Source organism: Octopus bimaculoides, chromosome 10 (genome assembly GCF_046866305.1).
Source record: "Octopus bimaculoides isolate indiv1 chromosome 10, ASM4686630v1, whole genome shotgun sequence".
Taxonomy (NCBI): domain Eukaryota; kingdom Metazoa; phylum Mollusca; class Cephalopoda; order Octopoda; family Octopodidae; genus Octopus; species Octopus bimaculoides.
The window spans coordinates 32523589-32546623 of NC_142937.1; the positions used below are offsets into that span (position 1 = coordinate 32523589).

Genomic DNA, 23035 nt, shown 5'->3' on the forward strand with positions numbered 1-23035 from the left:
ATGTTGAATGGAGTCCCACCCATAAGGGATAAAAGCAGGATGTGTCAAAATGACTATTGTACAAAATAAAGATCAATACCAAATCTATCTTTCTCTGTCTTTAGCAAAAGTTGAAGCTTGAAACTATTTTGTGTCACAGGTCAACTTTTAAGATGGGTCTCCAAGTTTTCTTTGATCTACCATTTGGTTTCTTTCCACCAGCTCATAACCATGTCATTTCAATTCTTGCTGGGATATTTTCCTCCATTTGTAGGGCATGATCTGCCAGCTACATTCTTCTGCCCTTAATGACAAGATTAAGGCATATGGCATTGGTTCTTCGAAGCCTCTCCTCGTTTGTGATCTTGACTTGCTGTCTAATGCTTCTGTTTATTTTCCTCGCCATATCTTTTTTAATTGTTTCCTTTCCCACAAGCAACGAAGGAAAAAAAAGCAAAAGAAAATCTCCAGAGTAAGCTCCCTTGAATTACTGCACACTAAATCTCACGTACATGAGTGATTATTCTTGATATACTCTTCAAACATAAAACGTTGTCTTCGCGACTTGTAGCCAATACAAGAAGACATCATTTTTTTTTTTAATTTTCAAAATGAAAGATATAAAAACAAATTTATTTGAATAAATTATACTCTCCTTATATTACTTGACGATGAGTGTCAATATCTCGATCTTATTTTTAATGAAAATGCATCTTTGTATGTTTATTCCTTTTAATCACTTCTTGAACTGAAGTTTGTTTGTTTTTTTTTATTAAAATGCGAGAATTTTCACTTATATCACTTCTCAAACTTTTTAAAACATCGAGATATATGTCCAAACAACAGAGAGGGGCTATACTTCTTGGTAATCTTCTAGTATTGGGAGATTAAAAAAAGTAAATAAAATACAAGGGAAATAACTTACGTCTTACTTGTATCATCCGTACTCCTCTGAAATGTGTTTTTTTTTTTAGCTGTTTATAAATAAATCACACACGGGATTGAATATCATAGTTTCTTATGAGAGATCGAAAATGCCTCGTGGAAGACTGGCTGCACAACAACTTACTGTTCCTCAAAACGAAATCCTCACTCGTCAATTAAAAACGAAAGAAACTATGATATTCAGTCACGTGTGTGATTTACATATTGTTGGCACTCCGTCGCTAACGACGTTGAGGGTTCCAGTTGATCCGATCAACGGAACAGCCTGCTTATGAAATTAACGCGCAAGTGGCTGAGCACTCCACAGACACGTGTACCCTTAACGTAGTTCTCGGGAATATTCAGCGTGACACAGTGTGACAAGGCTGACTCTTTGAATTACAGGCACAACAGAAATAGGAATGAAGAGTGAGAGAAAGTTGTGGTGGAAGGGTACAGCAGGGTTCGCCACCATCCCCTGCAGGAGCCTCGTGGAGCTTTAGGTGTTTTCGCTCAATAAACACTCACAACGCCCGGTGTGGGAATCGAAACCACGATCCTATGACTACGAATCCGCTGCCCTAACCACTGGGCCATTGCGCCTCCGATTTATATATAAACAGTTAACTTCAATCAGAGTAGTACGGATGATACTAGGAAGACGTAAGTTAGTTCCCTTGTATTTTTATTTACTTCTTTTACCTTCCTATACTGGAAGATTGCCATACTTCTTTTCAAATAAATTAGTTCTGTATTTTGGATAAAAACAAAAATGGGTCGCACCGTTGTGTATGAAGAGTGACCTCCCTTGTTATGTGAATCTACTATTTACTATCTGATTAATTGATTTCTTTCGCTTCATTGTCGATATTGTTACTAGAGAAACGAAAAGGATGCTGACATAAGTCGAAACTCTGGGTTTAAAACTTACAATGGGTCACTATACAAGATGCAATATTTTCTTGTTGCTATCACAGCTTAATATCAATATTAAAATTATAACAATTTATTGTAAACTTTAGAATGATTAATTAAAATTCCAAAGTGATATGTATCTGCAGGTCAGTTAACTAGAAAACTAGGTATCAGACTGGTTGGAATTTTGTCCACATACAGATGCAAGCATAGCTGCACAGTTCAGAAGCTCACTTCACAGCCATGCCTATGACTGCAATGTAGTACAATTAATGTCTTCTGTTGGATCCTAAGATTAATCAATAACAAATGAACAGAATTCAGTAGAAAGCAGTCATGTGTGTTGTGCATATGTTTACACCCAACAATGGAAGTGGGTTCTAAGAATTAGCTGTTTGCTAGGATCTTTGAGGTTGAGGTAAGGAAAGAACGTGGCCAGACACTATAATACCACCACCAATCCTGTAAGCTTAAAGTTACAGGAATGTCATTCCCCTGCATAGCTTGCCATTTCCATCACTGTTTATACCTGCCAATAAATATAATGTTGTTTCTATCATGTTCTGTAAATAAGCTATTCAAAAAATAAAAATAAAATACTGCGTGACCGTTGCCAGTACCGCCTGACTGGCCTTCGTGCCGGTGGCACGTAAAAGCACCCACTACACTCTTGGAGTGGTTGGCATTAGGAAGGGCATCCAGCTGTAGAAACTCTGCCAAATCAGATTGGAGCCTGGTGTAGCCATCTGGTTCCACCAGTCCTCAGTCAAATCGTCCAACCCATGCTAGCATGAAAGTGGACGTTAAATGACGATGATGATGACTGGAAGATTATACAGTATAACCAACTAAAACCTAGTTTTAGCCATCAGACTTCAGTTATGCAGATGCCCCAACATTGCGCCGGTGGAATGACTGAAATCACTAAAACAATATATAATATATAAATTGACCTTTTTTAAAATAAAAGTCATCAAGAAATACTGACAATTTATTGTACTGCAAATACTGGTAGGCAAAATTAATGCAAGTCTTTTATGGGTGTTTTTTCTGTCGAAAATATGAAGATATTGCAAGTAAAAAGATTGGTAATCATTTCAGTCAACCGAAAGAAGGATCCATGTGAAGAGTAACCTTGCACATTAAGCAATGGGTAGAAACTTGATACCATATACACAATGCAAGCAATGAATGCACAAAAGACACAGTAGAATCTCTGGTTGGATGTGTAAGAGTAGTTTAATGATACAGCAGTTATGGATGTAATATGGCCAAATAGTTAAGCCATCCACTCAGCAATCATGTACCCTTGATTTTATCCCTTGTATGGCATCTTCAGTAAAGTGTCTTTTGCCATAGCTTCAGCTCAACCCAAGCCTTGGGAGTGAAATAGGATAGATGAAAACTGTTTGGAAGCTCATTGATTGGTTATACATTATGCTGTGTGGATTAAGAGTAAATATGTCTATTGAATATTCAGCCACTTATTCAACGAGTAGGTAATTCAATTGATCACAATAGATTACTCATCAATGAAACTGGTAGCGTTTCATTACTTTATCAATGAGTAGCTGAGGACACAAAATCTTAGTCATTTGAAAAGTGGCCTCAATAGGTAAACAGCAGGAACTCAATACCATGAAATCAAGGCAAGCAATAGGTACAGAAAGATGCCATAGAATCTTTGGTTGACTGAGGAACTAGAACTATGGATGTTCTAGATCAGTGCTTCACAACCAGGGTCCATATAAGATTTTGCTGGTAAAATTTGTCTGCAATAAATTGCTTATAATTCTACAATACACAAAATATTAAAAATTTTAATACAATTCCTAATAACATTTAATTATAAAAATACAGTATGGTTTTATATATATATATAAAACATGGTCATTACCAGCGTCGCCTTCCTGGCACTTCTGCCACAGCTTCGCATTCCTGGCATGTGAAAAGCCATTCGAGCGAGATCGTTGCCAGTGCCGCTGGATTGGCAACTGTGCGGGTGGCACATAAAATACACCATTTTGAGCGTGGCCATTGCCAATACCGCCTGACTGGCCTTCGTGCTGGTGGCACATAAAGGCACCCACTACACTCTGAGTGGTTGGCATTAGGAAGGGCATCCAGCTGTAGAAACTCTGCCAAATCAGATTGGAGCCTGGTGTAGCCATCTGGTTCACCAGTCCTCAGTCAAATCGTCCAACCCATGCTAGCATGGAAAGTAGACGTTAAATGATGATGATAATGATGATATATATATAATCAAATAGCTATGGAACTCCAGTCGAGTAAAACAGAAATCAAATGGGTTCCCATAGGCAAAGATTGGTTGAGAGCTACTGTTCTAGATGTATGAAAGTAGTTAGCATAAGGAATTCATAAAATGACATCTGCAAACTGCTGAGATAACTTCCTAGATGCTTGTTACTTAGATGATCTTTAAAGAGAAGCTATAGTAAAAGTATGCAATACCTGTGCAAGGAAGAGGTGGAAAACCTTGGAAAAGAAAAAAAGGTCCTGTATTTACAAAAAAACTGACCATATGAAGAACACATATAAAGAGTGAGTTGCTACATGGCAAAGGAATATGAGCATTGAATGTAGAAGATCAGTGAAATCTAGAGAAATGAGTCGAGTATGACCCAATGCATGTTTGTGGAGGTATGTGGCTAAGTGGTTAGGGTATTGGACTCATGATGTCGGTGGGGGAAACCAGGAAATCAATCCTTATGAGTCAGCACAACTCAAGAAGATAATTTTACCCTTTTTTCTTTTTACAATGTATGTTTAACTTTAGTTCGCATATATTGCTTTCAAATCTTCCATGATAGAAATGGGTATATTTGATTGAATCACCACCACCTTCTTATAAACATTTAATTTATTGTTATCCTCTTGGATACTTGGAAACACTTGGATTATAACCCCAAATTTAGACAGTCAAAAGTAATTTGTGGCCTTATACTTATTTGGAAGAGAGAATGGAATGGTTGATTATACCAAATTCAGCACTTCACCAGTATCAATTTAATTGATTCTTTTCCCCTTCCTACCAGAAGGATGAAGAAAAGTTGGCTTTTGTGGGATTCAAACAAAATGTAAAGAAGGTACAACCATTAGATGCTTTATTTGACACTCTTCTGATTCTGGCAAACTATAGTCCTCAAAAACAGGAATATTAATGAAAGATATCTCTGCTACTACAACCACAATGAAGTTTGGTATTTGTTACATTGTAATGTGAACATAATACTGTTCAGAGATTATTTTCTACATTTAATGCTAACATGTTTTGCTCTATAGCTGCCTAATGGAACCTATAATCATTATTTCTTCTTTCTGGAAGTGGCATATAGGACTACATTAGCCACCTATTTTTCTTCTTTTTTTTTTTACCACCTTTTTATTTTTTTGGAAAGTAGTAGTAGTTTGGGGGAAATTTAACTATCATTCCTAGCAGAAGAATCAACCACTTAAAGGCTTTTTCACTGTGTCAAATTTATTACATTAGATGTTGTTGTTGGCACTCTGTCGCTTACGACGTCGAGGGTTCCAGTTGATCCAATCAACGGAACAGCCTGCTCATGAAATTAACGTGCAAGTGGCTGAGCACTCCACAGACACGTGTACCCATAACGTAGTTCTCTGGGATATTCAGCGTGACAGTGTGACAAGGCTGACCCTTTGAATTACAGGCACAACAGAAACAGGAAGTAAGAGCGAGAGAAAGTTGTGGTGGAAGAGTACAGCAGGGTTCGCCACCATCCCCTGCCGGAGCCTCGTGGAGCTTTAGGTGTTTTCGCTCAATAAACGCTCACAATGCCCGGTCTGGGAATTGAAACCGCGATCCTATGACCACGAGTCTGCTGCCCTAACCACTGGGCCATTGCGCCTCCATGAACAATGTAGTAGATCGAGATGATTATTTTTCAACTTGTAGAAGACATGAAGTGTTGAAATATTGTTCATTTGATAACAGTCGCACTCTTCTTATTGTTTCTTTACCTTCTGGAAGAGTAATATCAATCCTTAAATATTAATAATAATAATAATAATAATAATAATAATAATTTCTAGCTTTGGCACAAGACCAGTAACTTTGAGGAGACCAGGGTTAGTTGATCCTATCAACCCCAGGGCTTGAGAAGTAATTTATTTTATCAAACCCAAAAAGATGAAAGACAAAGTTGAACCTAGCTGGATTTTAATTAAGACCATAAAGAGCTAAAAAAAAAAAAAAAAATGCCGTGAAACATTTTGTTTGTCATGCTAACAATTCTGCTAGCTTGCCAATTTAAAAATAATAATAATAATCCTTTCTACTAAAAGCACAGGCCTGAAATTTGGGGAAGGAGGTAAGTTGATTACATTGATCCCAGTACTCAACAGGTACTTAATTTATCAACCCCAAATGGATGAAAGGTAAAGTTGACCTTGGCAGAATTTGAACTCAGAACATAGCTACAGGCAAAATACGCCAAGCATTTCATCCAACGTGCTAATGATTCTGCCAGCTTGTTGCCTTAATAATAATAATTTTAAATTTTGGTACAAGGCCAGCAATTTTTAGGAGTTTGGGGGGGTGGGGGTAGTCAATCACATCGACCCCAGTGCACAACTGCTATTTATTTCATCGACCCTGAAAGGATGAAAGGCAAAATCGGTCTTGGTAGAATTTTTAACTCAGAATGTAAAGAGCTGGAAGAAATGCCACTAAGTCTTTTGTCCAACACACTAACAGTTCTACCATCTTGCCACCAAAATAATGACAATAATAATAATAATAATAATAATAATAATAATTTTGGCACAGGGCCAGAATAATAACAACTGGCAAAACTTGTAAAAATTGCATATTTTATAAATTTTCTATTTGATGCATAAACGTTATAGACCTTCATAACATTGTTTGATGGTGTTAGTTTACAATTGTCTTGAATTCTGCTCCAGAGTTAAGGTTGTTAAAAAAAAATAATAAAAGGTAACACTCAAACACACACATAGTGATAAGAAGAATAGGACATGTTCTGTGGAGGAAAGGAATATTCAATTTTTTTTTTTGCAAATTTGCCACAAAAGCTGTTTAAAGTTTTCCTAAGAATATTGATGTTTTAGCTTCATATTTTTTGCAAGTTAAGGGATTATTTACAAATTTGAATACATATCAAGTTGTCTATTATTGTCTAATAAGTGTTGATATATTGAAAGAAGACAATTGTAATTTTTTTTATTAGATTGTTTGAATTTATAGCTAGTTTATAGATTTGATTGTTTGGCAGCTATTTGTCTCTACAATGCTTGGAATCCTCTGTGCACATCCTTCACTTGTTTATCACTGACCCTCCAACTTAAATTTCAATGTGAAAGAGTGTGAATTAAGCTTTTTATTGTTTTTGTCTTGAGGGATTTTTCTTTTTTTTTCTTTCTTTTTTTTGCATGGCTAAAGATGAAGTTTCAAATATACCTTTAAGATGAAAAAAAACAATTTTCAAAATTTTGATATTTTGTTGAATATTCCCTTCCTCCATCAATTATGGCATATTACCATGTTACCATGAATGAATATTTCAAACATGACACACAAGATCATACATTTCTGGGGAGAGATATTTTCAATGGAATTAAACCTAATACTTACCTAGTGCTTTATTTATATCAACCCAGATGGATAAAAGGCCAAGACAGCCTCAATGGAATTTGAACTCAGAAAGTAATGAAATACTACTAGGTATTTTGATCTCTAACACTGGCACAAAGCTACAAATTTGTTGAGAAGGGATTTAACTGATTCAATTAACTCTGGTATTATTTTATAGAGATTCTGGTGAGATTTGAACTCAGATTATAGAGGGACAAAACTTTGAAATGTAATTGCTTTATCATTTGTAATACTCCACTTCCAACTTAGCTATTAGGCCAGACTTTGACATTCATGCATTTTCAAGGGCATTAGACTGTGTAGACTGAATTAGATTCAAAAGGAAATTATAGTCAATGATAGACTGAGCTCATTGCAATATTACTTCTTAATCTTACCAATATATATCAAAATTACAACCATTTTTAGTAATGGAATAGGTGTGATAGTTCACTTATTGCAACAGTTAATTTTGAGGCTGGACATTACTGACCATTCAACTTTAAAGAACCTATTTTTGCCAGGTTGAAGCATACATAGTTACGCACCTTGATCAGGGGTACAATCCAAAAGACACTTGTAATAAAATTTAAACCTGTGATAAGAAAATTGACTTCACTGTCTAATGAGATTATGAAATTTTTTTCATACATTAGCATAAGGCTATAAGTGTTCAGAAAACCTACGTACCTTCTTGGTACTTATTTTATTGATCATTATGGATAGGAATATCAAACTCAATCTCACAGCAATCTCAGAATACAGAGACAAGTACCATAGTTTGACACTACAGTTCTGCCTTGCCACTGTTATAACAATATAATAATAATTTCTAAGAAAGGCACAAGGCCAGAAATTTAAGGGAGTTGACTATATCAATCCCAGTACTTGACTGGTACTTTATTTTAGCAACTCTAGACAGCTGGAAGGAAAAATTGACCTTGGCAGGAGTTGAATTCTGAAAACAAGACATTTTGTACAGTGCTCTACCAAGTAATTCTCTCATCCATTGTCCTAATAATCATAGTAACAATTTCTAACATTAGCGCACAAGTCACAAAATTTGAGTGAAGATACAAATTTATCCCTGTAGATAATAAATGGCAATTATTTTATCAATCCCTGAGAGATAAAAGCAAACTTTGACTCCAGTGTGATTTGAACTCAGAAAGTAAAGGGGCATAACTAAATACCACAAGGAAATTTCTCCTGCACTCCACCAATTCTATCAAGAATAGTAATAATAATTTTAATAACAACAACAACAAGACTAAATTTAATTTTTTTTTTTTAAGCTAAGAAATTAGCAAAGCAAACAGACATAAGGTTTGACATAGATAAATTTTAGTTAGCGAAGCCACATCTTTTGGATCCCAGTTCTGTGTTAGAGTTAGGGCAACAGAAAGTAGATAAGAATATTAATAAGTCAGCAAATTGTATTAGGGCAATTGGGGGTCCTCTAAGTGTGGCCCCACCTTATTTACATATCACATAGGGACCTTGTCAGCGGATGGCTTGGTGTCGGAAGAACTAAATACGATAATACACATTGTCATGAAAGTCAATTTATGCATATGTATGTACATACACATATATAATTGTAATCCATACATTCTGAAAATTAAAAATATACACATAACACACAGTGACTCACAAACATATACAAGCATATATGTGCATATATATGTGTAATGTGTGTTTTATACATATGCACATACAGTGTGTGCGTGTGTGTGTGTGAGTGAATATTATTTATAAACACATGCACATACATTTATACAGAAACAGACACAGACGTGTGTGTGGGTGAGTGGTAAGATTTTGAGTTTAAATGGATGGAAACTCAAACACAATCACAAAGCAAATATCCAAATACTTGTCTTTTGATTATGATCCCGGATAAACATAGCCAAGTAGATAGTTATCAATTCAAACACACCCAATCACATTCACACACAGTACAATGTTGGTACAGAAAAATAAAATGAAATCCCAACACATTCACAATACATTTAAAAAAGAACAGTACAATTTCTTATTGGTACAATCTATGGACACAGCACCAGTTAAATGACCTTAATTCAACATATTACTGGCTTAAATGAACGCACATATACACACACTCACACATACATGCGCACACATATTTTGCATTCATATATATATATATATATAAGAAAAAAGGTAAGTTGCCCTTAATACTATATTTGTGGAATTGTCTTTATTTACAAGATTTTTAGGCAAAGAAAACATACACATCCACACACACACATGTCAACATGTTAAGATATACAGTGTTGCACACATTCATACATACAAATACACATTCACACATGCCTAATATCTATATTACACAATATCCACTACAAGCTGAGTAAGATCCTTCTGTGGCACCATTTGTAAGCCTCAGTCCTTGTCTATCAGTTTCCCAGAGTCCTGGTGTCTGAATGATCTGGAAGAAGAAAATAATATACTTGATGATGATGATATATATGATGATGATGATATACATATCGAAATCGAGTTAAAGTCGACGACTGGCACCCATGCCAACATCGTCTCCTTCATTGGGACACAAAACTCAGCTTGCGAAGACTTATTGGGGCAAGCGAATAGCAAAACCGGGATAGCACCTGTGCCCAGCGTCGCCTTTCTGGCACTTGTGCCCATGACATGTGTAAGGATTTTCGAGCGAGATCGTTGCCAGTGCCCCTGGACTGGCTCTTGTGTGGGTGGCACATAAAATACACCATTTTGAGCGTGGTCGTTGCCAGTACCGCCTGACTGGCGTTCGTGCGGGTGACACGTAAAAGCACCCACTACACTCTCTGAGTGGTTGGCATTAGGAAGGGCATCCAGCTGTAGAAACTCTGCCAAATCAGATTGGAGGCTGGTATTGCCATCCGGTTTCACCAGTCCTCAGTCAAATCGTCCAACCCATGCTAGCATGGAAAGCGGACGTTAAACAATGATGATGATGAGAATGATTACGTTGAAATACAGAACAAGAAGGGTGGTTAAGTGTAATTCAATTTAGTGGCCAAGTGGTAAGAAGTTTGCTTCCCAACTACATAGTTCCAGGTTCAGTCACACTGCATGGCACCTTGGGCAAATGCTTTGTACTATAGCTCCAGGCCAACCAAAGTCTTGTGAATAGACCTGGTAGATAGAAACTAAAAGAAGCCCATCATATATTACAATCTGAACTCACAACAATAAGTTACTAGTTCTACAATACCTGTGGACAGGTAATTTACTTCCTATCTTGTGAATTTTCAATTGTTTACAGTATACGTTTGAATAGGTACAATAAGTTTGCATTTTGGGGTAAATTAGTTAAAACTTACAGGTGTAATTTCAGGCAAGCAAAAATTTGAAAACAAGAAAAGGGTTTCAGGGCTATTAAAATTAAATGCACCAAATAATGCTGAGACATAAAACCCAGTTCAAGTTTGACATCCAAGCAGAGACTGGACATAAGTGACAGGTCTTTGTAGAAGACATTACTACCTGCTTTTATATCAAGTTGATGCAGGTAATTTATCCCGCCCCACCTCCGACTTTTAGTTCATGCAGTTGGAAAAAACCGCATCATTTATGGGATAACCCAATATATTGTGATGTTTTTAGATTCTGAGTTCAAATTCCACTGAGGTCGATTTTGCCTTTCATCCTTTCAGAGTCAATAAATTAAGTACCAGTTGCATACTGGGATTGATCTAATCAACTGGTCCCCTCCCAAAAAATTTTGGGCCTTGTGCCTAGAGTAGAAAAGAATATATTGTGAATTTTGCACATTCTCACAATTCAAAAACTAAGCAGTGTTGATGCCATTACAATGCTGCCACTTAATGGTTTAGTGACTAAACCATTCTACTTTGCAATATCAGTTTGGACACGAGGTGGTAAGCTGGTAGACTTGTTAACATGCTAGGCAAAATACTTCATGACATTTCATCCATCTTTAAGTTTTGAGTTTGAATTCCACTGAAGTCAAAACTTTGCCTTTCATCCTTTCAGAGTTGATAAAATAGGTACCTGTTGAGCACTGGGGTTGATGCAACTGACTGATCTCCTCTCTTGAAAGTGCTGACTATGTGCCAAAACATAAAACCAATATTAATTTGGACAAAATTATCAATGCTTCCAGTGAAAACTAACACTTACATTGACTGATTGTTAATCACAATAATAATGCAATCTGCAATGTTTGAAGACTAATACGTCAGTGATTGTATCATTATTTGATTTATGATGTCCTGTTGATTTATTACATGATTTACATTTCTGAGGAAAATAGCCCTTTTCCTTACACTTGTGACACATAGCATTTTCTGTAGTCACTACTCCTTACAAAGAAAAAAAGAGAAAAATTCTGGGAATCAGTTACTGAAATAGTATCCTGTTTGGTGTGTTCTTTTGTAACTGTAATAATATTTACAAAGATACAATAGTCATAAATGCTTTATTTTTTTTTTTTATAGCTATATATATATATATATATATATATATATAGGCAAGCCAGAGAAAGTTAAAGTTTAACTCAAAATTCAGTTATGTTAAGCAGACAAGAGCTGAATTTTTCCAGTTGGATGCCAGTCTATTACAAGTTAGCACTTCCTATATCTTGGTGGTCCAAGATATATAAGTGGTGAGGATATATTTCCAATCTAGACAATTTTGGTGTCCATTTTTAGTATGATAGGGAAATCAAAGAGATAAAAAAAAGTACAGAGATGTGATATATGATATATAAAGTAACAAAATGACAGAACAACAGATTTCAATATACACACAAAAGAGATAGAGAGAGAGAGTTAGACAGACCTTTTCAACAAGTTCTTCAAATGCACATTGAACACCTTCTCTTGTCTTTGCACTTGCTTCAATAAACAGCATGTGGTGTTTGCGGGCAAACTTTAAACCTTCTTCTTTGCTTACTTCTCTCCTTTCCTGAAACAAATACATTAAGAAAAGTTACTACTATCAGATGATACAAAGAATAAGTTACACCCCAAGGCACAACAAATACAAAAAAATGGTGAAGGAAGAAAATAAAGAAAACAATTTATAATTGGCTAAGTTTGGAATTTGTCAAGTTGAGTGTTTGGCTTTCCCATTATGGTGAATTGTTTAAGCCTGGATAGTGGAAGTTGGTTGCCAAACTTAAGTGATATGCCTCATCATTTTAACTGACAAAGGAATACTGACTACAGCTATTTATGGGGCATTAGTCTATATTCATATACACCAAAGTACAATAGCAGACAATTTTCTAAAATTTCCATTATCATGGACAATCAAGCAGTGGAAGTACTGGCAAATTTATAATTTTTTGATCAGCTATAAGTAGTTCAAACCTAAATCATACCCATATTCAACTGTTCCAGAGTTATCAAACTGTTACATCACAAGCAGGCAAACAGCAGCACTGACATAAAAATATAGTGCAAATAGAGGATAAAGAAGAACTTCTAGGTAGTGATGGAGAAAGTAGAAAGCTAGAGATAAACAAAAGTAGTTATATATTAGACTATAAAAAGTTAAGTCGCACAGGGAAAAATGACACATTATAAAGATACATGAAAAATGCTGTATTAATTACACACACATCCAAAACATGCCATCATGGAAAAAAAGAAACATTAAACTAACAAAGGTGATAAAAACCAGCCAACGAATGAGATTCCTACAAATAAATGTTGTTGTCAAAAGACATCACACACAGACAAATCAGTGTGTGTGTGTGTTATATTGTTAACATGATTTTAAAAATGTCAAATGACCACTTGGTCTTTTTGGTTACACACACACACAAATCAGCATATCTACAATCACGTGCAAGTAAACGATAAGTGATGAGAAAGGTTGAAACTTCACACATCCAGCAGGTGACATCTGAAAATGTGGAGAACGTGAAGATAGAAGATGGTATTTTCACTGATATGTTAAAAATCAAATGCATTTGACAAATTAACAAATTAAAGAATGTGTCACAAAGTAACCAATACTTGTATGTAACTAATACAGCCATGTGTCACAGAAAACAGAACTTTTAGGTAAGTACACAACAACTAACACCAATAAAACTAACACAGCCATATCATTTAGAAATTATTTGACAATGTTATATTTCCAATCAATGAAAATATAATACACTTGAAAGATTTCAATAATGTCTTTTGGTTGTTATTTGTTATTCTTTTTTTTTTTTTGTTACTTCTTTTTCCAAGCATACAGCTCTTCCCCTCCTCTCAATTCTCAAACTATTAATTGGCTCAGTGGAAAGATGAGGCTTATTCCAGTTTCAACTTCAGCAGGTATCTTAACATCTGCAAGAGACTGGCAGCTACTGGTGGATCTTGAGCGTCAGCTGAAGTTCCCTGGCCACATTGCAGTCACCACCCTGCAACCAGACATTGTCCTCATGTTTGAGCCCACCAAACAAGTGGTGCTACTGGAGCTTACTGTCCCGTTGGAAGAAGCTTTTGAAAGAAAGCTCTCCAAGCACACGGGTCTGGTGAGTGACTACCAGCAGGCTGGCTGGAGAGCAAGGTGTCTCCCAGGAGAGGTTAGATGCAGGGGTTTCACAGCCTGTTCCCTGACCAGAGCCTTCAGCAGTTTGGGCATCAAGGGAGTGAGAAGGAGGAAGGCCATCCGCAGTACCACTGATGCGGCAGAGAGGTCCTCAAGATGGCTGTGGATCAAAGGAGGAGAGCCATGGGGTAGCTAGCTGGTCATCTGGACTGAAGTTGGGGTTTGATCAGTCCCAGCTGGGTTACCTGGAGGAGGGTGTATAATGTTGAAAGATCTGAAACAACCAATGATACCAGGCACATCACTAAAGATGTATCCAGATGCATCAGTCATTGTTGTATGCACACAACAATATAACTGAGGCACTTCCTTCTCCACACCATTACTGGATAAGGTATTATCTTCAAGCAAACAACCAAATGGCATTCTTTTACTTTCGTCAGATTGATTGATTATAGCTCTGCTTGGTCAGAGCTAGCAAAGAAGTAAGCCTGAATGAGCAACATGGCAACTGAAACAGACAACATCAATGAGAGCAATAGCAACAGTAAGAAGAACATTGATAGCGACAACAGATGAATATTTCTATACAACCAATCAATTGTGGAAAGATGAGCAGCAAAAAAAAAAAGCAAAGAATATAAAAATATTTATGATAGAATAGGAAAAAAAGGGGAAAGAAGGAATGGTAAATAAGAAAAGAATGCAAATGTAGAAACAAAGAACAAAAATTGCAGGAGTTTCAGAAGGAAAATGGTGGGGATGGAGTGATTAAAAAGAAAAAAAAAATGTAAAAAAAAGAGGAATTAGAAAGGAAGGAAAGAATCAATGTTAAAAAAGAAGAAATGAATAAAAAAGAAAGAATAAAAGAGAAGAAATAGACTGAAGGAACAAAAGATCTAGGAAAAAATGACAAATATGAGAAATTCAGGAAAACAAATGTATAAATCAACTCCAATATTATTCAGCTCCTAGAAACCAAAATTTCAAATGTTCTTCATTCGATTGATTCAGGATAAGAAACCCCCAGCCCCACAATTAATTACATAACGGAGGTTTCAGCCTCAAATTAGTTGTAAATTTTCAAGTAAAGTAAGCTCTCATTTCAATTTAAATCCCAGTTTGAAACCATTTTCACTTTGCTTATGTTTCAGAGAATTGCTTGAAATGATTAAACTTTACACCTAACTGAAGGAGGCAACTAAGAATTCCTGTGATATAAGCTTGGTGGTTGCTGTTGTTTAGCTACAAGTCAACTCTGAAAGATCAAAAGCATTTTAACTAAGGCTATGATTATGTACCATTCCTCACTTACTTTTATTTTGCTATATAATATTTCCTTCTTTTCTTAAAAAGGTTAAGTATGATTGGAGGGAGATTTGGTTGCTATTTCTAGCAAACTGAAAACCATGTAATTAGACAGTATGACTTAGTCAATCCATACCAGGATGGAAAGTAGACATAAAATGATGATGATGATTAAAATACCCCATACAAAGAAAATATGTGTGCTACTGCTTTAAAGTATCTTGTGTGACAAAAATTTGTTTCTATGACTGTTATACCTGCGTGAGTATGTGTGTATGAAAAACTTCATTGTGCTTAAAATGCACTTCCAGGAAAGTATGTACAGTGTTATTTCTTTACTACCCACAAGGGGCTACACACAGAGGGGACAAACAAAGACAGACAAACGGATTAAGTCGATTATATCGACCCCAGTGCGTAACTGGTACTTATTTAATCGACCCCGAAAAGATGAAAGGCAAAGTCGACCTTGGCGGAATTTGAACTCAGAACGTAGCGGCAGACGAAATACCGCTAAGCATTTCGCCCGGCGTGCTAACGTTTCTGCCAGCTCGTCGCCTTTTGTATGTACAGTGTAGTATGTACAGTGTGTACAGTGTAGTACATGTAGTATGTACAGTGTAGTACATGAATGTTCATATTTTAATAATGATATTATTAGATTTATAGCAGCAGAATTAATAAACCTCAGTGAAGTTAATGATACTCTCTCTCTTTACTCTTTTACTTGTTTCAGTCATTTGACTGAGCACCGCCTTTAGTCGAACAAATCGACCCCAGGACTTATTCTTTGGAAGCCTAGTACTTATTCTATCGGTCTCTTTTGCCGAACTGCTAAGTTACGGGGACGTAAACACACCACCATCGGTTGTCAAGCGATGTTGGGGGGGACAAACACAGACACACATACATATATATATATACTAGCAGTATAACCCGACCTTGTCCGGGTGTGACTTATTATGCCATGTACAATAAGTCTTGCTAGCTGAAAATCAACTAAAAAAGAAAGCCTTACAACGAAAAAACCCTTATGATGTAAATATGTTCATAATTCAAAAGACGATGAAATTAATCGGGAAAGTCTGAAGGCTGTTTTGCGTAAAATTATTAAGCATACATAAATTTCATCCGTGTAATTGACTATAGAAATGCTTGTGCAAAACAACTTTTTGCGCTGCCCTGATTATACATAGCAGGGTAATCCCTTTTAGCAGGAGCTAGGACGGCAATTTCTGATGAAGCAATTGCTGGCGATCTGTTGCTACACAGTTTTACCAGAATTCTATCAGATTGGGCAGATGTTGATGCACCATTTTGCATTATGTTCAAAATAGCTTCTAGAATGTAGTGCATTACTGCAGTCTGTGGCTGTCATTTTAAACCGGTTGCTGTCTTTCCCCAGCAAACTCTCTTCTTTGGAGGCATAATCTATGTATATATTAAACAGAACAACAAAAGTTATAATAGATGGCAGTGTCGGTACTTTTCACATATCTGTAATTTTTCAGATTAACACCCGCACGATTACCCAACCCTAATCCTAACCCTAACACTAACCCTAAACCCTAACCCTAAACCCTAACCCTAAAAACCATAACCGTAACATTAATCCTAAACTCTAACCCTGACCCTAAAACCCTAGTGAAAATCTTGGTAAATTTACAAAACATTGACGAACATGAGTTATATTTTACTGAATGATTGTGTACTTGCACGTGTATGCTTTTGAGAGAGCGAGAGAGGAAGAGGTAGAGAGGGAGAGAGAAAGGAATAGGGGTAGTTAAAAGTTTTCTTATGACTGCTTCTCTTCACTGCCTATTACTTCATTAGAAATCTAAGGATGCACATAAGCACATAATAGAGAAAAATGAAACAAATATGGACGACTTGCTCCGAAACACCACCGAGTGGGGAAGACTTCTCAAAAATAACCTGCAGTTGTTTCCTTCAAAATTCCTACATGCTTGAAATGTACATACATCAAGGTACATTTCATAAAAAAATATTCATTTTTATGAAAGTTATGACCTTCCAAAGTTGGGGGATACAATTCTGTAGTTATGCCATCAATGTTTTGTAAATATACCACGATGTGAATGATTGTTTACTTGCACGTGTATACGTTTGAGAGAGCGAGAGAGGAAGAGGGGGAGAAATGAATAGAGATTGAGAGCAATGTGTATGTTGTTGTCACAGGTCATGTATGTGTGGTTGTGTGTGTTTTTACATATCTATGTTATGAAAAATAGGTAAAGAATACTGAGATGAAAGTTTAATCTATGACGTATGTATCACTTTCTCTCTCTCTCCCTCTCCCTCTTTTACTTTTACTCTCTATATTTTTATGTTGAGCGCGTGTGTAAGAATGGCGTTCCAGGTAGCAGGGATGAAATATAAAAGTTGCTAGAAACAACAGCCAAATCTCCCTTAAATCACACAAAGTAAACGGAATTTAAAAAATCTAATTACTGCACTGGAAACTTCAGGTCGAGAAAATCCCATTGATGTAAAATTTTTTACGAAAAAGTGGAAAATGTGGATTTTTATAAACATTCAAAAAGGCTTCACACAAACACACAATTTCAGATTTATATATTAAGATCATCATCATCATCGTCGTCGTTTAACGTCCGCTTTCCATGCTAGCATGAGTTGGACGATTTGACTGAGGACTGGTGAAACCGGATGGCAACACCAGGCTCCAATCTAATTTGGCAGAGTTTCTACAGCTGGATGCCCTTCCTAACGCCAACCACTCAGAGAGTGTAGTGGGTGCTTTTACGTGTCACCCGCACGAAAACGGCCACGCTCGAAATGGTGTCTTTTATGTGCCACCCGCACAAGAGCCAGTCCAGGGGCACTGGCAACGATCTTACTTGGCTTGCCGGGTCTTCTCACGCACAGCACATTTCCAAAGGTACGACGGTTTCTGTTTCCGTGTACCAAATCCACTGACAAGGCTTTGGTCGGCCCAAGGCTATAGTAGAAGACACTTGCCCAAGGTGCCACGCAGTGAGACTGAACCCGGAACCATGTGGTTGGTAAGCAAGCTACTTACCACACAGTCACTCCTAAAATATACATATACATACATTGGTAACTAAAGGGGACTTAATATTTGATGATGAAGGACAACACAACACAAAGAGCAGAAAGCCTATAAAAATAATGACCAACCTCATTTTACAAAAAAAAATAGAAACAAGGCTGAAAAGGAAGGATAAAGGCCAAGATTCAGCTAAATTTATGCAAAATAAGATCATCACTGTAATGTATTGTTTTAGATAAATAAATGCAGTTCAATTAACTTTCATTGCCAACCTGTTCAATAACACCAGTAATTAACTATTCTTATTTAAATGGGAATATATACATAAATCTCATTACTAGGAATAATATGATTTCACTAGATAAACACTAGATGTTCAATAGCCAACATTTTATAATGTGAAATTTATTTTCTTGAAACTTTGAGATATTTTTTATTCACAGCATCATCATCATTATTATTTCTGTAATTTGTATGAAACAATGGTAGTGACTATAGACTGGAAGGATTTTCAAAACAAGAAATAGCAGTAGCAAATGAAAATATACAACAAGCATAAACTATTTGCTGGATGTAGAACTGGATACTTCAATATCCAATACTGATAACATTTCCAATAGCAGTATTGAACAAATATATCTCAGAAACATAATAGAGTAAAAAATTTTGAATATTTTGGCATTTTTCTTATGTAAATATAAAAAGCATTAGGAAATTGCCAACTACTAGAGTACAGATGAACTCCTTGGTCACTTATGCTTTTATTATCATGACCAGAACAACCACCTTTTTTTTAAGTTGTAAAAAATATTTATATATACGAGAGACCAACAATACACCCATATATAGGAAAAACATTATGACCTCTTATTTAAAAGAAGACCCCACATGAACAATATATAAAGGACATTTAAATCCTATTACCAACAAAGAAACAGACTATTCATTAATGAAGAAATGGTCAGATATAAAGCCAATTATGTTTCCAGCAATATATAACAGCAAGTCCACAAAATGGAGTGTGAGAGTAAGAAAGATTTGTGAGAGATGAACATTTGGCATTACTGTCATTCTAATTTTCATACAGAGAAAAAAAGACAACATGGTGTGGGCTGGAAATTATTACTTCCATACCATAACCAAGACTTATATTAGTTTTTTGACTGCTATTTCAATTCAGTCAAACATGCAGCAGACTTAGGTGCTATAACAACATATATAAGACAGTAAGTGCAAATAGAAAGGGGTATTGTTGGATATAAAAAAAGAAATTTTAAGGTGAAATAATCCAATGGCAAAAAGGAAATCTGCTCATGACTGCATACAAAGACAAGAAAAGAAATTAATATTCTTTTCACTTGTGCTCAAATACATGTGGAAGAAAAAGACACACCATTTGTAAACCTCAATGACAATAGCTACATGGGTGGTGTAGATCAGATGAATCAAATGAGGAACTATTACACAATTGATGGACAGGATAATAAGATGTGATAGTATCTGGTTTGGGATTTAGTAAATATGAGTATTGTGAATGTTCTTCTTTCTTATCATATACCAAATTGCAATGTGTCTCAAAAAAAAAAAAAGAAAGCATTTGAAAGACAAAAACCTCTCAGAAAGATATCCCTTGATTTCTCCCTTCATTTTATGGCGGTCAACCAAATTCAGAGATTCCAGTGCTGAGAATGCCAGCATCAAAAAAGGAAAGCTCTCAGTAGATAGGCATAAATGATATTGTAGGGTTGGTATGAGAGACCAGATTTGGCCAGTTTGAACATAAAACAAGCAGAATACTTTCGGCCAGACATGGCCGCTTTAAATGCTAAAGGATTAAACAACCATTATGATCAAGTTAGATCTTTTTAAAATCATGACAAAATTTCTTTCCAAATTACACCTAACAAACCCTGCTATTAATTTACATGCCTGATATTAAAAGAAGCAGATCAAGTATGTGTATTGAGTACATCATGTATGTGAGTATAATTAGTATATGTATGCAGAATGGTACAGCAGTAGAATAAATATCTTACAATATTTAGTTTTGTCCATCTAGACTCTGAATTCAAATACCACTGGAGTCAATATCACTTTTCATCCTTCTAATCATGTTAAACTACCGTCTTCCCCACGTAAACAATTGTGATTTTGTACCAATATAAGAAATCAGTATTACTTGCTAGGCCAAGACAATAGAGAACTGTATTGGATGTTTACAATATCCAGAGTTCTTGATTGCAATCCTGCATGGTCAACTGTGTGGAGTTAACAAAAAACATGCAACAGTTAGTCTTTTTGGGAGTCAAGAATTCATGATTGCAATCAATATAATAACACATATTAGCAGTGTATATGTAACATGTTGAGTAGCCATGCAGCCCCTCTACAGCAAGACGCCTGTTCTGCACTGGTCTTTTCTCTCATACTTTAACCATTTGCCTGCTAGCATAAAGCAACTTCTCTTGGGGTTCATAATTACGCAAGCTGCATGGATAACTCACTAGTGTTGGTGCCTCAAAAAAAAAACCCCAGTACTCACTGTTTGGCATTAGGAAAGCATCCAATTGTAGAAACCATGCCAAAGTAAATAGTGAAACAAGATGCAGTTTTTAGATCCATTAGATCCTGTCAAACTGTCCAACCTATTCCATGGTTGTTAAAATAGTTCTTTCAGTAAAGTAACAGGTGCCTGTAGCAAGCATTTACATCATGAATGAACTTCAACAAATATCTTACATTTGAAACAATTTTCAAATTCCACACAAGGTGTATGCATCTAACATCTAGTTTGTATATCGCTCCTCGTGCATATTGCACACACATCCTGCTTCTATTATAAAATGCAGAGGTATCCAGCATCTAGTATGCAATGCAAAGACACCATGTAAAAAAAAAAAATCAAAAACAAGGGCAATTTAAAACCTTATTTTCTTATAATAAATGGTGAGAGAAAGCTTTACATTTTTTTTTAAACCTAACTTCAGAGAAATTAACATAGAAACAAGGATTGGCAATAAGTAAGAAAAGGTATAATGAAGGAAATAGCTGAGGTACATGGGAGAGGCAGAACGACAATCAAAGCAAAACTGTGTGGTTTTTTTAGTTGTTATTTTTTTACTCACAGCTGTAGACATTCCGTTGCTATCAACATACTGTAAAAAGACAGGGTATTAGTTGACAAAAGGGTAATAACAAATCATGCAAACAGCAGCCACTAAAACAAAACACTTGTTATCAGTAGTAATGAAAGAACTGTTGTTGTTAGTGATAAGTTACAATTTTGGGTTACCAATCCTTTAATGACAGAATTCAGAAGTTATATCAGTATTAAAAATTAAATAATGGTAAGCACATCATATTACTAATGTCACAATATTGCACTATCAATGTTATAATATTGTGTTACAGAAGTACAAAATCATATTACTGATAATACAATATCGCGTTTCTTCCTTGGGTATGAAACCCCGTCTTTCACAAAATTAGTAAAATGGTAGCAACTTTCAGTCATTAACGATAAGAATAATGATGACAATATCAGTTTCGCATTCTATAACTACAGCTTCAAGTTCAATCTCAATGGACTGTTTCTTGGACAAGTGTCTTCTACCATTACTTCAGATTAATGAAAGCTCCATGAGTTAAATTTGTTGGACAGAAGATTGTGTGGAAGCCTGCTGGGGAAGAGGGGTGGGGTTAATTTGCTCTTCTTGAATGTCTTTAGTTGAGTTCATATCTGTGTTCTTCAAACCAGTCTTAAGAGCTCTGAAAAAACTACCATTCCTCCTCTATCTGCTGATAAATGCAATTTTTGTTTATTTAGCAGAATCTGAGAAGATTCATTCATTTTTATGTCTGTTTCTCCACATTTGCATAGGTTGGATGAATATATTATCCTGACATTGTTTTACAGGCAGTTGCCCTTCTTGTCACCAACCCATACCTGTTTTACAAGTTAGGGATGTTCTTATCTCATATGTCTTTGAAGATGCAAAGTCAGTAGATGACCTGTTGAGAGGGAAAAAGACAGCAACATCACTGCATGTGTATGTTGGGCTTCTTTCAGTTACTGTCTACTAAATCCTCTCATAATATTTTGATTGGCTCAGGACTATAATAGAAAATTCTTGCTTGTGCCATCCAATAAAACTAAACATAATACATGAGGTTCAGAAGCAAACACCTTAAACATGCAGCCATCCTGAGCCCTAATATACTGAATGAACAAAAAAACAAAAAGAAAATATACTAAATGAAACAAGCATTAAAACTGCACATCAAAATTGTCTCAACATAACCACACCCTACAACTCCAACACAGTCATAACGTCTAAAACACCACCACTCCTTGCAACCCCAATACAAGTGAGCCAACAATAGTCTTTATTTGGTTACTCATGGTGCTAGAAATAGCAGCCAAATCTCATTCAAATCACAACCTACCATCTTGTATAATGCAGTCTATGCTTGAGAAAAGGAAAAAAAGAGATGTACAGATAACCTGTTGACAAAGAAAAAGAGAGTAACCTCACAACATGCAAACACATGGGCTTCTTATAGTCTCAGTGTACCAAATCCACCCACAAGGCTTTGATTGGCCCAGAACAATAGTAGAAAATTCTTGCCCAAGCCTTATAAGACTGAACATGATCCACAAAGTACAGAAGCAAATACTTTCA

At 35.9% G+C, this 23035-nt stretch overlaps 1 protein-coding gene across 2 annotated transcripts in view; it reads right to left on the reverse strand.

Moving 5' to 3' along the window:
* Positions 1 to 6658: 6658 nt before the first annotated feature.
* The window catches only part of LOC106874542 (ras-related protein Rab-18), a 49819-nt gene continuing 33442 nt past the window's right edge, over positions 6659 to 23035 (reverse strand). The window contains exons 6-8 of one of the 2 annotated variants that reach the window (XM_014922309.3): positions 21479 to 21508; positions 12284 to 12409; positions 8728 to 9908 (exon numbers count right to left, since the gene is read on the reverse strand). In XM_014922309.3, coding sequence (XP_014777795.1) covers positions 9801 to 9908; positions 12284 to 12409; positions 21479 to 21508 — 264 coding nt within the window. In that variant the 3' untranslated portion in view covers positions 8728 to 9800. Of the gene's footprint in view, positions 9909 to 12283; positions 12410 to 21478; positions 21509 to 23035 lie in introns of both variants that reach the window. The other variant, XM_014922310.3, reaches the window with a different exon arrangement.